This window comes from Mesocricetus auratus, unplaced genomic scaffold (genome assembly GCF_017639785.1).
Source record: "Mesocricetus auratus isolate SY011 unplaced genomic scaffold, BCM_Maur_2.0 Super-Scaffold_100676, whole genome shotgun sequence".
Classification (NCBI taxonomy): Eukaryota; Metazoa; Chordata; class Mammalia; order Rodentia; family Cricetidae; genus Mesocricetus; species Mesocricetus auratus.
The window spans coordinates 144,011,005-144,023,390 of NW_024429266.1; the positions used below are offsets into that span (position 1 = coordinate 144,011,005).

Genomic DNA, 12,386 nt, shown 5'->3' on the forward strand with positions numbered 1-12,386 from the left:
GAAACAGGACAAGCTCTAAAGAAAAGCAAATCCTCCTGGCCTGTGGTGGCACACATCTTTAATCACAGCAATAGAAGACAAAGGTGTTGAGACTAGCCTGGTCTACAGAGCAAGTTTGAGGACAGCCAGGGTTACACAGAAAAACCCTGACTCAAAAAAAAAAAAAAAAAAAAAAAAAAAGGAAGGAAAAAAGAAAAGCAAACCTTATCCAGAAAGGAAGCCAGAATCATCCAGCCCTGCCCAATGAGCAGGCATGGTGGCTCACGTCTATAATCCCAGCACTAAGGAGGCTAAGCCAGGAGAATCACAAGTTGAGGCCAGCCTTGGCTACAGAGCAAGACCTTGTCCTATCCAAACAAAACAGAAATCTTAAGGAAGAAACATGAAGACCACTGGAGCACTTTGAAGCATCCATGCTGTTGGCTGGTCCTCCCTTGACCAGTCAATCCCCTGCAGGACACTTGGGTGCCAAATTCACCATGCTTCCTGCTACAGGCCAAAGAGATGAACATCCTGATTCCTGAAGAGCCCTGTCCTTTTGCATTGATTGTCAGGAAGTGATTGTCAGGAAGGACAAAGATCCTCGGTTCAGCTCCTGTTAATTAACGCCTTGGTCAAGAAATCCTGTTACCGAAGCTGACCCAAATCACCAAATTGTTTCAGGAAGCAGATGGAACATAATAATACATGAATGACCAAATGACCAGTCATTTCTGTAAGACACACCTTCCTAGCAGGATAAAAAAGTGACTGCACCAGCTTCAACATATCAGAGCAAAGCTGTGAAGGGAGCCAGGGACATAGCTGACCCCCTGTCTCCAGTCTTTGGATATTTCTGTTAATATTTAGAAGGTTCTCTCCAGTGGTCCTGGAGGAACATTAGCCAGTCCTACTATTCTTTGAGTTCAAGGCCTGCTTGATTGACCAGAGAGTGAGTTCAATCAATGTCAGTCTGGGCAACCCAGCAAAGCCTGTTCCAAAACCAACTGATTTCTTAACACTTAGGTTCTCGTCCTGAAGAAATGACCACGTCCACTGTCTCAGGCCTCAGCTCAGCCTGGCCTCCAACAGGACAGTTAGGAAGGGTCCTGCCTTCTGCAAATGACTGGGTCTTGCTAGTTTGAAATCAACCACGAAGGAAGGTGGGGCAATATCTATCACACAGCATGAGAACACCCCACTGGCGACCATCTACAAGGGCACAGATGGGCCACACCGGACGATCAGTGCAAGCAGGCACAGTAGGGAACAGCCCACCCTGGGAATCCATTCACAAAAGCAGGTCTATTTTGATACAAGTCGTGACAGTTCAAGGTTCAGTGACGCATGCCTGTAATCCCTGCATTAAGAGGTGGAGGCAGGAGGATCAGGGGAATTCAAGGCCATCCTTGGCTTAGGCAAGCCTGGGCTACAGTGAGAAGCTTGCCTGAAGCTGGCCCTTCAGGGTGAGAGATGGGAACTGGTGCCCGAAAATGGGATGACTCCCGGGACACAGGGTGGGTGGCGGTATTATCCTGTATGTATTTAGCTTCTTATGTGTACCATAGTTCAATTTAGAAAGTTAGGAAGCCTGGACCTGATGGCACGGCCTGTAATCAATCACTCACAAGGCCCTGGGTTTGATCTCCAGGATACAAAATTTAAAATAGGTGGCTTAGTGGGTAAAGGAGCTTGCTGCCAAGCCTAATGACCAGGGTATGACCCCAAGAACCCATAAGGTGCAAGTTGTCCTGTGACTTCCACACATGCACCACAGGGCATACACATACACACACTAGATAAATATAACTAAAATTTAAAATACGTACTTGAGCCTGGCAGGGGTGGCACATGCCTTTAATTCCAGCACTTGGGAGGCAGTGGCCAGCCTGATCTACAAAGTAAGTTCCAGGGCAGGCTCCAAAGCTACAGAGAAACCCTGTCTTGAAAAACCAAGTGAATGAATGAATGTATGTATGTGTGTGTATGTATGTATATATGTATGTGTATACATATACGTACTTGATATATATATATATATGTTAATTTTATGTCATTGTTGTATGGCACACATCTGTAATCCCAGCAATTGGGAGGCTTAGACAGGGAGAGTTAGTATACTGGGCTAGCCTGGGCTATATACAAAGACCCTGTGTAAGAAAGTAGGAGAAACAAAAAGCAGGCATCAAGAACTTGCCCCTAGCCGGGCGGTGGTGGCACACACCTTTAATCACAGCACTCGGGAGGCAGAGGCAGTCGGATCTCTGTGAGTTCGAGGCCGGGCTGGACCGACAGCCTCCAAAACAATACAGAGAAATCCTGTCTTGTAAAACCAAAAAAAAAAAAAAAAAAAAAAAAACTTGCCCCTAGCCTACCTACTATGCACAGTCAAAGCACCCAGGAGAGATCAAGAGGGCAGATGAGAGAGGATACCCTACTTTAAACCTAGTCACACACTGCTTGCCAATGACCATGTGCTGACACAGGCTTGCAGCACAATTTCAAACATATATCTATCGTTATTCTTTTGCCAATGTTTTACCACCAGCTTTTGACGAGGAAACGAAGGCTTGGAGAAGCTTCTCTAGACCACAAGCCTAATCCCTGGCAAGGGCCCACAAAGTCAGGTGGTCAGTTCACTGGGCACCCCAACCTGGGGCACAGGTGTGTCTGTCTGTCCTGGGAAAACTGGCAAATGCTATCCATGCCCTCATTAATTATAATGCTCTCAGACTCCTCCCGGCAGAGAACAGTAAATGTATGCTATGAGGTTGTCAAGGGAAGACAGGTGTCTCCTCAAGGACGAAGGGAAGGTCAGGGAAGAAGACACAAGCAGAAGCTACGACCCCTGCTTTCTGGACCCTGATGGAAAATAACAGATCTGCTGAACGCTTCCTTCAAATGGGAGAGCAGGCTCTTGCTGGGGCGGCCCTGCCATCTTGGGGAGACTCCAGCTATGACGCACGGCATGTTCACAAGCCTGAGGCAGTGTGGTTGGTGAACGTGGAAGACTAGGAAGCATTCAGGCCACTCCTCCAAGATCCCGCAGCGCTGTGGTGAATCACAGGTCTTCCTGTTAGTCCAGTTCTCGCTCTCAGCCACATGGAATGAAAGACCAGCAGACAGCACTTGCCAGCGGCCAGGAGATGGGCACTGGGGATACCCAGCCTGGGCCCTCCGGTTCCCAGTTTAGTTATTCCATCCCAGAGGGAGGGAGGGAGGGAGGGGAGGGAGGGAGGGAGGGAGGGAGGGAGGGAGGGAGGGAGGGAGGGAGGGAGGGAGGGAGGGAGAGAAGAGAGAGAGGGAGGGAGGCAAGCAGGCAGGCAGTGGTGCAACGAGTAACAGGTCCCAGGGGTATGTGACAGTGACAATGGCTTGGTTCGTTTACCCATGAACTGTTGAGTACCAGGTCGAATGTGCCAGGGCTGCACATGGAAGACACCAGCAAGAGGCAGATATGCCAAGAAATACTTACAAACCAAAGGTGGGGACAGACAACAGTAGTTTCCCTTGCTATTATAAAAACAGACTTATAAACACTTTCTGTTTTGTTTGTTTGCTTTGCTTGTGTTTTCAGATACAGCCTAGACAATCCCTGTGCCCTGGTCACCCAAGTGCTGGAATGTCAGGTGGATGACACACATTTGGCTTCTTTTAATTTTTTTTTTTAATTTTTATTTTTGGCTGGGCCAGTGTGGCACACACCTTTAGTCCCAGCACCAGGGAGGCAGAGACAGGTGGATCACTGAGTTCAAGGCCAGCTTGGTCTACAGAGTGAGTTCCAGGGCAACACAGAGAAACCCTGTCTTGGAAAAAAAAAAAAAAAAAGAAAGAAAGAAACTAAGTAAAAAAAAAAGAAAGAGAATAAAATGAAGATTTAAAAAAAATCAGTGTATGTTCAATCTAAAAAAAAGATGGGCTGGGAAAGGAGGCCTAGAAAAACTAAGGAAACTATGGAAAGCTTCAAGTGGGGGAAGAGCACATGGTTATCCAGTACCAAGTGGTCAGCCCTAAAAACACAGATATTTATCGACACACACACACACATATACATGCACATACAAATATATGCAACAAGGAAAAGGCTATGAGTTTGAAAGAAAGCAAGATGAGAGACAGAAGGGCTTGGAGGAAGAAAAATCAAAGGAGGAAATCATGCACTATTATCTATAAAAACTGTAAGAAAGAAATGATTGCGGCATCTCCATGCATAAACAGCCATGTCCTTTGTCCATCCCCTCTTGCCCACCCCACTTCTGGTCCCTTCCTGTCACAATAGTTCCCCTTATACTCTATTTTTGTTGCTGTATTTTTTTGCTTTGGTTTTTCGAGACAGGGTTTCTCTGTGTATCCCTGGCCATCCTGTAACTCACTCTGTAGACCAGGTTGGCCTTGAATTCAGAGCTCCCCTGCCTCTCTGCCTCCCAGGTGCTGGGGTTAAAGGTGTGCACCACCACAGCCTGGCTTCATTTTTTTTCTTTTAGTCTAGATTCTGCATATGAGAGAATGCTACATTTATCTTTGAGTCTGGTGTATTTCAAGTCACAAGATCTCTAGTTCCACACATTTTCCTGCACGGACATAATTCTTAATTGCAGAATAAAGATTTCACATAACCACATTTTATTTAGCAATTCATCTGTTAATGGACATCTAAGGTGTCAATAGATTGCGCAGTTGTTGCAACAAACATGAATGTGCAGACATTTGGTTCCAAGCCGACTAGGCATCTGCCCCTCCCATTCTCATTAGTCCCAGAAGACCACAAGCAACAACTAAGTCTTTGTGGCATATTCATGATGCCAGCAGTTCTCAGCACTCAAGATGAGTTGGTACTTGGTTATGGTTACCAACACAGGGCTATGACAACAGGAATATGAAGAGCTAGCCACTCCAGACTGACAGGTGCTCATGCCTGACCCTGCTCTTCAGGCCACTACTCTCACTATGGGATGCTGACACCATTTCCTCCATGTTGATCTGCCTGTCCTGCCTATTATGCTAGGCTCCCTAGGTCCCTTTGCCCTCTCTAGGTAGCTCCAGGCCAGTGACCACAATCTGCCTTGCAGCTCCCTGACCCACACTAGTTTCTACTCATTCTTTCTATAGCCCCTGTCCACCTGCTGAATCAATCTTTCTGGGTCTGTGTCTTTGTTCCATTTACAGACCAGAACAACTACCCAACCTAAGACCACACCTATCACAGGCAAGACACCCTAACAAGCCCATGCCCAAGGCCACCTCAGCTGACACCTGTGGAAATGGCACGGCTATCCACCCACAATGCCTGCTTTTACTCTCAAAGGCAGCCTAGTTGGGCAATAAGTTAGAGTCCCACAGTGACAGACAGCCCACAAAGTAAATAAATCAGACTTTGTTCTAAATGAAACTACAGTCAAGAGCAACATTAAGGGAAACAGGACAGTGATCTGGAAAACTAAGTTCCAGATTTGGGGCTTCTAGGGGAGCTTAGATCAGTCTCCTAGTACAGTGCAGCTGGTTTATTTACCGTAAAAGGGATTGGATGACATCATTCCTAAGGTCCCTTTCCAACTGACACCTGACTCATAACCCAATAAAACAGTCACCCATCTCCACTCGTCCCAGGCTGCTCTGTGCTGGGGGTTAAGTGCATGGGCTCTGTAGTGGGGCTACAGAGTGGGGGTTTGAATTCCACCTTGCCCTCAGGCAAAGTACTGACCTGGTGTGTTTACCTGAATGGCATAACAGTGCCACCTCTGCAATACAGCTAGAGGGTGGTCTGAGATGCATGTATCTGTAAGATCTTTATAGGAGAGCCAGTACAGGTGGCCCACACATACACTATCCCGGGTATCTGGAGGGAGACTAGGGCAGGAGAATTGCTGCCTTTTGATGCCAGCCTGAATTACATAGAGTTCCAACCTGGGCTATGGTATGAGAACTTGTCTCAGCCCACCTTCCAATAAACACCTTTACAGGTGAGAGGAACAGATGAGAATTGAAGGCTTCATGAAAAGCCAGGTGGTGGTGCACACACCTTTAATCCCAGCACTCAGGAGGCAGAGGCAGGCGGATCTCTGTGAGTTTGAGGTCAGCCTGGTCTACAGAGACAGCCTCCAAAACTACATTGAGAGATCCTGTCTTGAAAAAACAAAAGGGAGAGGAAAGGAAATCACTTGAACAAGTAGGAAGAGCCCCTCAACTGGGAAATTAGGTGGTGACAAATGCCCTCACTGAACCCCAGATGTTGTATTTTTCTATCCCTCCCTTTATCAGGGATTCGAGAGGCCTCCAGGGACAGGGATGCTGGACCCCAGGCAGGAACTATGAAGGAAGGTTGTTGGATGGATTGGTCCCTACTCCATCCAATGACTTCTGGAACAGGTTCTGAGACAAGGCATCACAAAGTCAAAGTTATAGAGAAGGAATGTCCAGAGATTACAGATAGAAGCACTAAACATTTATAATCACCCATAAAATTAGAGTCTCTACTCTTCCAGCCAAGACTCCCGATATACAAGGGGTTGAGTAGGTTGGGTCACGTTCCCTCTAAGGTCTGAAAATTCATTATGATGAGTTTGGTACAAACCTAGGCTGCATAGTGAGTTTCAGCCCAGCCTGAACTATAGTATGAGATCTTGATGTCCTCCCCTGCCACACACACAAAGAAAGCAGGGGATGGGATACAGTTAAGTGACAGAGAACTTGCCTAGGCCCCAGAGTTTAACCCTTGGCACCTCAAAAAGTAATAAAGTACTGAAGGGTGAAGACCCTGGGTTCCCTATAGTCCCTGCAGAGACTATTACATTGTGAAGAATTTGGGTCGGTAAGAAGGGAAACACTCAACACCCCAGAGTCTGCATATGGAGGGCAAAACGCCCTGCTGTGGTTCAAGAAGACCCCATCTGATGAACCAAAAGAATGAGGATGTGGCTGTCACCTTTGGTCCCTAAGGGGAACAAGCTGCATGAATCTAGGGCAGCCACACCTCCCAGGGTCGGGTGCTGTGACTTCAGCACAGGTCACCTCCAAGGCTTTCCCCAATGGGAAGCCAGTGTCTGGAGCAGATGACAGGAAACCTAAGTCTGTCCCCAGAGATGCAGGCTTATCACCTGCCCTGGGCACTCTCTGCCCTTTCACTCCTGAGAAAAGCAGTTACTGGAACTCAGCTAGTGCTTCAACCTGGGGAGACGAGAGGAGCTGGGATCTAGCTCAATCTGTAGAGTTTTCCTGTCATGCATGAAACCCTGAGTTGGATTCCAACACCACATAAAACAAAGAGTGTCACATGGGAAGAGGCAGGAGGATCAGAATTTCAAGGTCATCCTCTACTGTAGAGTGGAGGCCAGCCTGAGCTATATATATATCTCAAAAAGGAAAAACCAAATAAAATTAAATGACAAAATGGGATAGCCCCTCATACACAAGATTCTCTAGCTTCAGATGCCTGAGGCACCACAGCTGGAAAGAGGCTAACTGCAGCACCACCTCCAACCCAAGCAAGTGTGTGCTGCTCATGACCTGTGCTGCTGGGACCCACACAGCCAGTAAAACCTGGGGTGACTTGCCATGCCCCATTCCTGATGCTTTGAAATGGCAGAGACCAACTACACAGTGTCAGAAAACAAACCAAACTTGCAGACTTCAAAATTCCAGGATAAAGGGACAGACCCTCTTATGAAGAGCAGGTCTTCAGAAGCCCCGGGGTTCTTAGCTTTGGGGTTTGTTTCAGACATCAGGTCCTGCTCTGGCTACCACCTCTTTAAACTCTGTGGTCTGTTCTCCCCGGAAAACAGCTTAATGTGTTGTCAACTCCTCAAGAAGCAAGGAAAGATCAGCTCTGAAAATCACGCTATCTGCTCATTCCGCCATTGGGAGGTCTGGGCAGGGAGCTCAGGAGTTCAAAGTGATCCTCCCTAACAGAGCTGGCCCGGGCTACTTAAGATCCTTGCTTCCGTGGGGGATGGAGGTAATCTTCCTACTTCCTCAAATCCTCACACAAGGCACCTAAGTTAAGCTGAGCCTATTATAGGACTGGAGTTAAATGTCACCTCTCAGTGTAGTGAGACAGTTTGGCCATGGCTAAGAAAGAGGCACATATTTCATGTCTATAGTTAACTCTGATTCTCATCCCCCCTAAGAAACAAACCTTCTGTTTCTTCATGGACAGGACACAAGGCGACACAACCACTCCCCGTCTCCCCGTCTCCCCGTCTCCCCGTCTCCCCGTCTCCCCGTCTCCCCGTCTCCCCGTCTCCCCGTCTCCCCGTCTCCCCGTCTCCCCGTCTCCCCGTCTCCCCGTCTCCCCGTCTCCCCGTCTCCCCGTCTCCCCGTCTCCCCGTCTCCCCGTCTCCCCGTCTCCCTGTCTCCCCTCCTATCCTTTCCTCCAAGGATTCACACACACACACACACACACACACACACACACACACACACACACACACGATTCTTCCACCAGTGCCCTCCATCCATGACCAGAACCTGGTGACCAACAGGAACAGGCAGGACTGTCCCTGCCTGAGGAAGGATTCCAACTGAAATCCATCCACCTTACCGGAGGGTGGAACTAAACCAATGCCACCAAAGCTCGTGTGCAATGCTGTAGGCAGAGTGGGTGGAAGACAGAAAGCATGAAAGAGGCATGCAGATGGGAGAGGTGCACAGAGAAAAGCCAGACTTCATTCATGATCAGGGCCCCACGAGGGCCAGGGCAGAGAGGCCCAGTGAGAACCGCCTGACAGAGAGGACCCATGGCTTTCAACTTTGGGAAATGAAAAGTTGCAAGGAAAATGAAACTGGGGTGAGGGGTAGCTGTAAGAGTTGTAGAAGGTTCCTGAAATATGCCAGTCTAGCTCCTCGACTAGAATTTGGGAAACTTATGACGTCTGGCAGGAACCCACAGAAGAGGTAAAAAGGAATCCAGGGCCTCGGAGAAGATCCAGTAGGCACCAATGCTATTGTTCAAACCAACACGGGAGCCGGCTACCCGTCTGTCCCACTGGTTGAAAGTGCTCCCGGCACCACAAGTGAACACTACAGTCTAATCTTCCCAGAGCAGACAAGAACAAGATGTTCTTACCATAAAGAGCAAAAATCATCCTGGTGTTCTTGCAAAAGGAAAAAAAGCACCTCAGTGATCTTGAACTTAATCTTGACCTTAGTTCCTTGCCAATACAACAAGGAACACTCAAACTAATCATGCTCATCTCTGGAAGTTATCTGAATATTCATGAGCTAACTTAACCTGTGTCAGGAGCTTAGAACAAACTCTGTTCTCAGTGGATGCTCTGTGTTGAATTCTAGTTTCAATCAGCAACAGTGAGCAGAGACATAAAGTAGTTGTAGCCTGTGAGTTCCTTCACCTTCCAAACCCGGAGACTAGAATGAAATATCAGGAGTTTCAGAAAAGTCCAAGTCAAAGATGGTCCACGCCTTTAATCCAGAGACAAGGACCATAGTGATGGTGTATGCCTTTAATCCCAGCAATTGGGAGGCAGAGGCAGGCGGATCTCTATGTGTTCAAGACCAGTCTGGTCTACACAGGGCAGGCAGGAGTCTGTAGACAGACCTTGTCCCAAACCCCCAAAACTAAAAATCTAAATCAGGCACTTCACAAAGATTCAAACTTTAATCCCAGCACTCAGGAGGCAGAGGCAGGCAGACCTCAGTGAGTTCCAGGTTAGCCACACTATTTCACAGAGAATCCCTGTCTTGAAAAAAAAAAAGAAAGACTCCAAAATTAAACTGGAGTTTCATCTTCCCTAATTCCTCCTCAGCTCAGGGACACTCCCAAGACACCCTGAGTCTCTCTTCTCAAACTGCAGAGGGATCAAACTGCTTTGCGCATCTAAACCAGATCAGAATCTAAACTGGGAGGCTAAATCCCATGCGACACCTGGTTTAAGTTACAGGCCTGATTCGATTCTGCCCCTATTGGTAACTTAGTGGAAATACATACATCCAAGTGTCCTGGGGTAGACCAGTAACGAAATGCCTAAAGGAACAAGATTTTCATATTGTGTCCAGTAAGTCGGGATCCTGCGGTAAATAAGCCGTAAGACAGGAGTTAGAACTCACTTCCAGGCACCCTAGTCAATTCCCTTTCTCCTCCCAGGATCAGATAGGCTCCATAGCACGCCCCTAACTAAGGGTGTCTGTCTGTTGTGTTCGTAAAAAGCCGTATGTCCAGGAGGGAAAGTCATTCTCCCTCGGACTAAGGAGTCTCCCTCTATGTTGTAGGAATTGCCAAGAGATTGTTGTATCTTGAACAGAGAAGACCATCAGAATCAGCAAAATCGTGCCAGCCCCAAAACAAGCTTCTAAATAAACCGAATTAAAGTGCAGGACCACATCCCAAGAGGTTAGAGAGAACCAACCAAGAGAAAAACTCAGCTAAATCAGGTGCCTCTCTCCAGGCTGAGGTTCATCTGCCAGGGCCCCGATACACCATGAGCGATCTACCATCCGCTCCTACGCACTCAGGGCCATGAGGATGGGAGGGAGGCGAGTCCTAGGACGTGGTCAGGGCTCTTCCTAAAATCTGTTCCCACCAGACATGAAATTTCAAGTGTGTAACTGAGCAACGGCTCATATCTCTAACACAACCCTTTGGACAGCACACCTCCCCCGCCCCAATTCTAGACCATTCCCCCTCTCAAATCTTGGACCAGGGCCCAGGACAGGAATGAATCCCGTAATCCTGGGCATTTTAGAAACTCAATTCTCCCGGGAGTTAGAGCGCTTCGAGCCTGGGCTCGGATCCACCCCCCACCTCCCTACCCCGAGGCGGAGAGAGTGAGGCTCCAGGCAGGGCCCGAGGCTCTTTCTCATGTAAATGACCCGCCGTGCGACGCGGAACTCGGGTTCGCCCGGCCTGCAGTGAGGTGGGCACAGGAGGGTGTGAGCGAAGGTTCTCTTTCAAAGGCAAGAAAACAAATCAAAAGAACCCAGGGAATCCTGAAGTGGGAGGGTGAGTTCACTCCGTGTAACTTTTAGTAGCAAACTAAAAAGTTTTATCCAAAATCCGGCCCCAACTCGGAGGCCGGACGCGGGGACGAGGGGCGGGGCGGTCCCCAGGAAGATCTGCTGTGAGGGGGCGCCCCTTTCGAGCCTCAGTTCCGGGCAGTTCAGTTCCGGGGAGGGGGCGCAGCGAGCCAGTCTTTCTGCTCCCGTTCCCGCTCCCTTCTGGGTGACTTCTTTTCTTTTATTTTATCTCCATCCACCTCCAAGGGGCGCCACGAGGAACCGATGGACTCTCCAGCGAGTCCTTAAGTGCCAAACGGCCGGGCCCGGGCTGCCACCCACTGCCACCGTGCCTCCTCCCCTACGCGGGATTCTTCCCCACGTGCTCTTGCCGGAACTCGGGCTGCAGAAGGGGGCTCCTCCCACGTGGGCGCCGCAGTCTCAGACTACGTGCCGGGCGACCCGCCCCTCAAGAAACCAGGGGATCTAAGTGTAGGGAGGGCGCGCGCGGATCGCGGGGAGGAGGGTATCTCGGTGGTGCGCGCCCCAGCCCCGGGGTTGCCTGGCAGACGTGGCTTCTCATGCCCAGGGCTTTCCCAGCTACCCAGACTGGTTCCACGTCCCCAGCCCCGAAGGAGGAGGAAGCAGATCCCCTACGCGCTCCAGAGCACGCAACTCGGTCCAAAGCGAGCCAGCCTCCCCGTCCCGTGCTGACTTACCTTCTGCACTTGGTTTTGGTTGAGCTCGGTGAATAAGCAGGCGATCATATGTGAGGCGATCATCCTGCTGCGACGAGACGGGGCCGGAGTAGAGAAACTGAGGCTCAAGCGCTAGAGGGGGAGCGCACGCTGTACGACCGGCCGCTTTGTACCCAGGCCCGGGCGGCCGGCTGAGATCGAGGATCTCCAGGAGCGGCACAAAGAAGGTTAACAACCACGGAGGCTCACCACCAGCTGGGGGCCTCGAGTCTCCAGAAACAGGTTTCTGGAGTGCCTACGTCTCACTCCTAGCGACGGGTCTAGTTGCCTAGAGTTCAGTCACTAACTACAGTCACAGAGTCACTAAAACTCAACTTGGGAAGAATGACAGTGCTGCTCCACTCCGACGATCGCGCTTCTCACGGTCACTGGTGCGATGCTCCCGCCCTTGGATCTCCTTAGCTGGGCAACGTCGCGTAGCCTGTGGTGTCCTGGAACTCCTGCGCTTGAGTTTGGTGCAACAATGTGGCTTATTGAGGGGCTGCCGGCTCTTTGGGCCGCCCCGGACAGTGACGTGCGCGCGCTCATTGGCTGCGGGAAGAGGGTGTGTGCGCTCTCCGGCTGCCCGCCCGCGATCCACAGCCAATCAGCGCCCAAAGCCCGCGGGCGCGGCCGCTCAGACACCGGAGCAGGCGGCCTGAGAGGCGCGCCGGAGGCTAGGGGCGGAGCCCTGCGCCAGGGATGGGACGTGTGTTCCGTGGCAAG

The 12,386-nt window shown here is 49.9% G+C and overlaps 1 protein-coding gene across 1 annotated transcript in view; it reads right to left on the reverse strand.

Moving 5' to 3' along the window:
• The window catches only part of Hk2 (hexokinase 2), a 51,139-nt gene extending 38,986 nt beyond the window's left edge, over positions 1-12,153 (reverse strand). The window contains exon 1 of the mRNA XM_005078290.4: positions 11,643-12,153. Within this exon, the coding sequence (XP_005078347.1) occupies positions 11,643-11,705 (63 nt within the window). The 5' untranslated portion in view covers positions 11,706-12,153. The remainder of the gene's footprint in view (positions 1-11,642) is intronic.
• Positions 12,154-12,386: the final 233 nt, after the last annotated feature.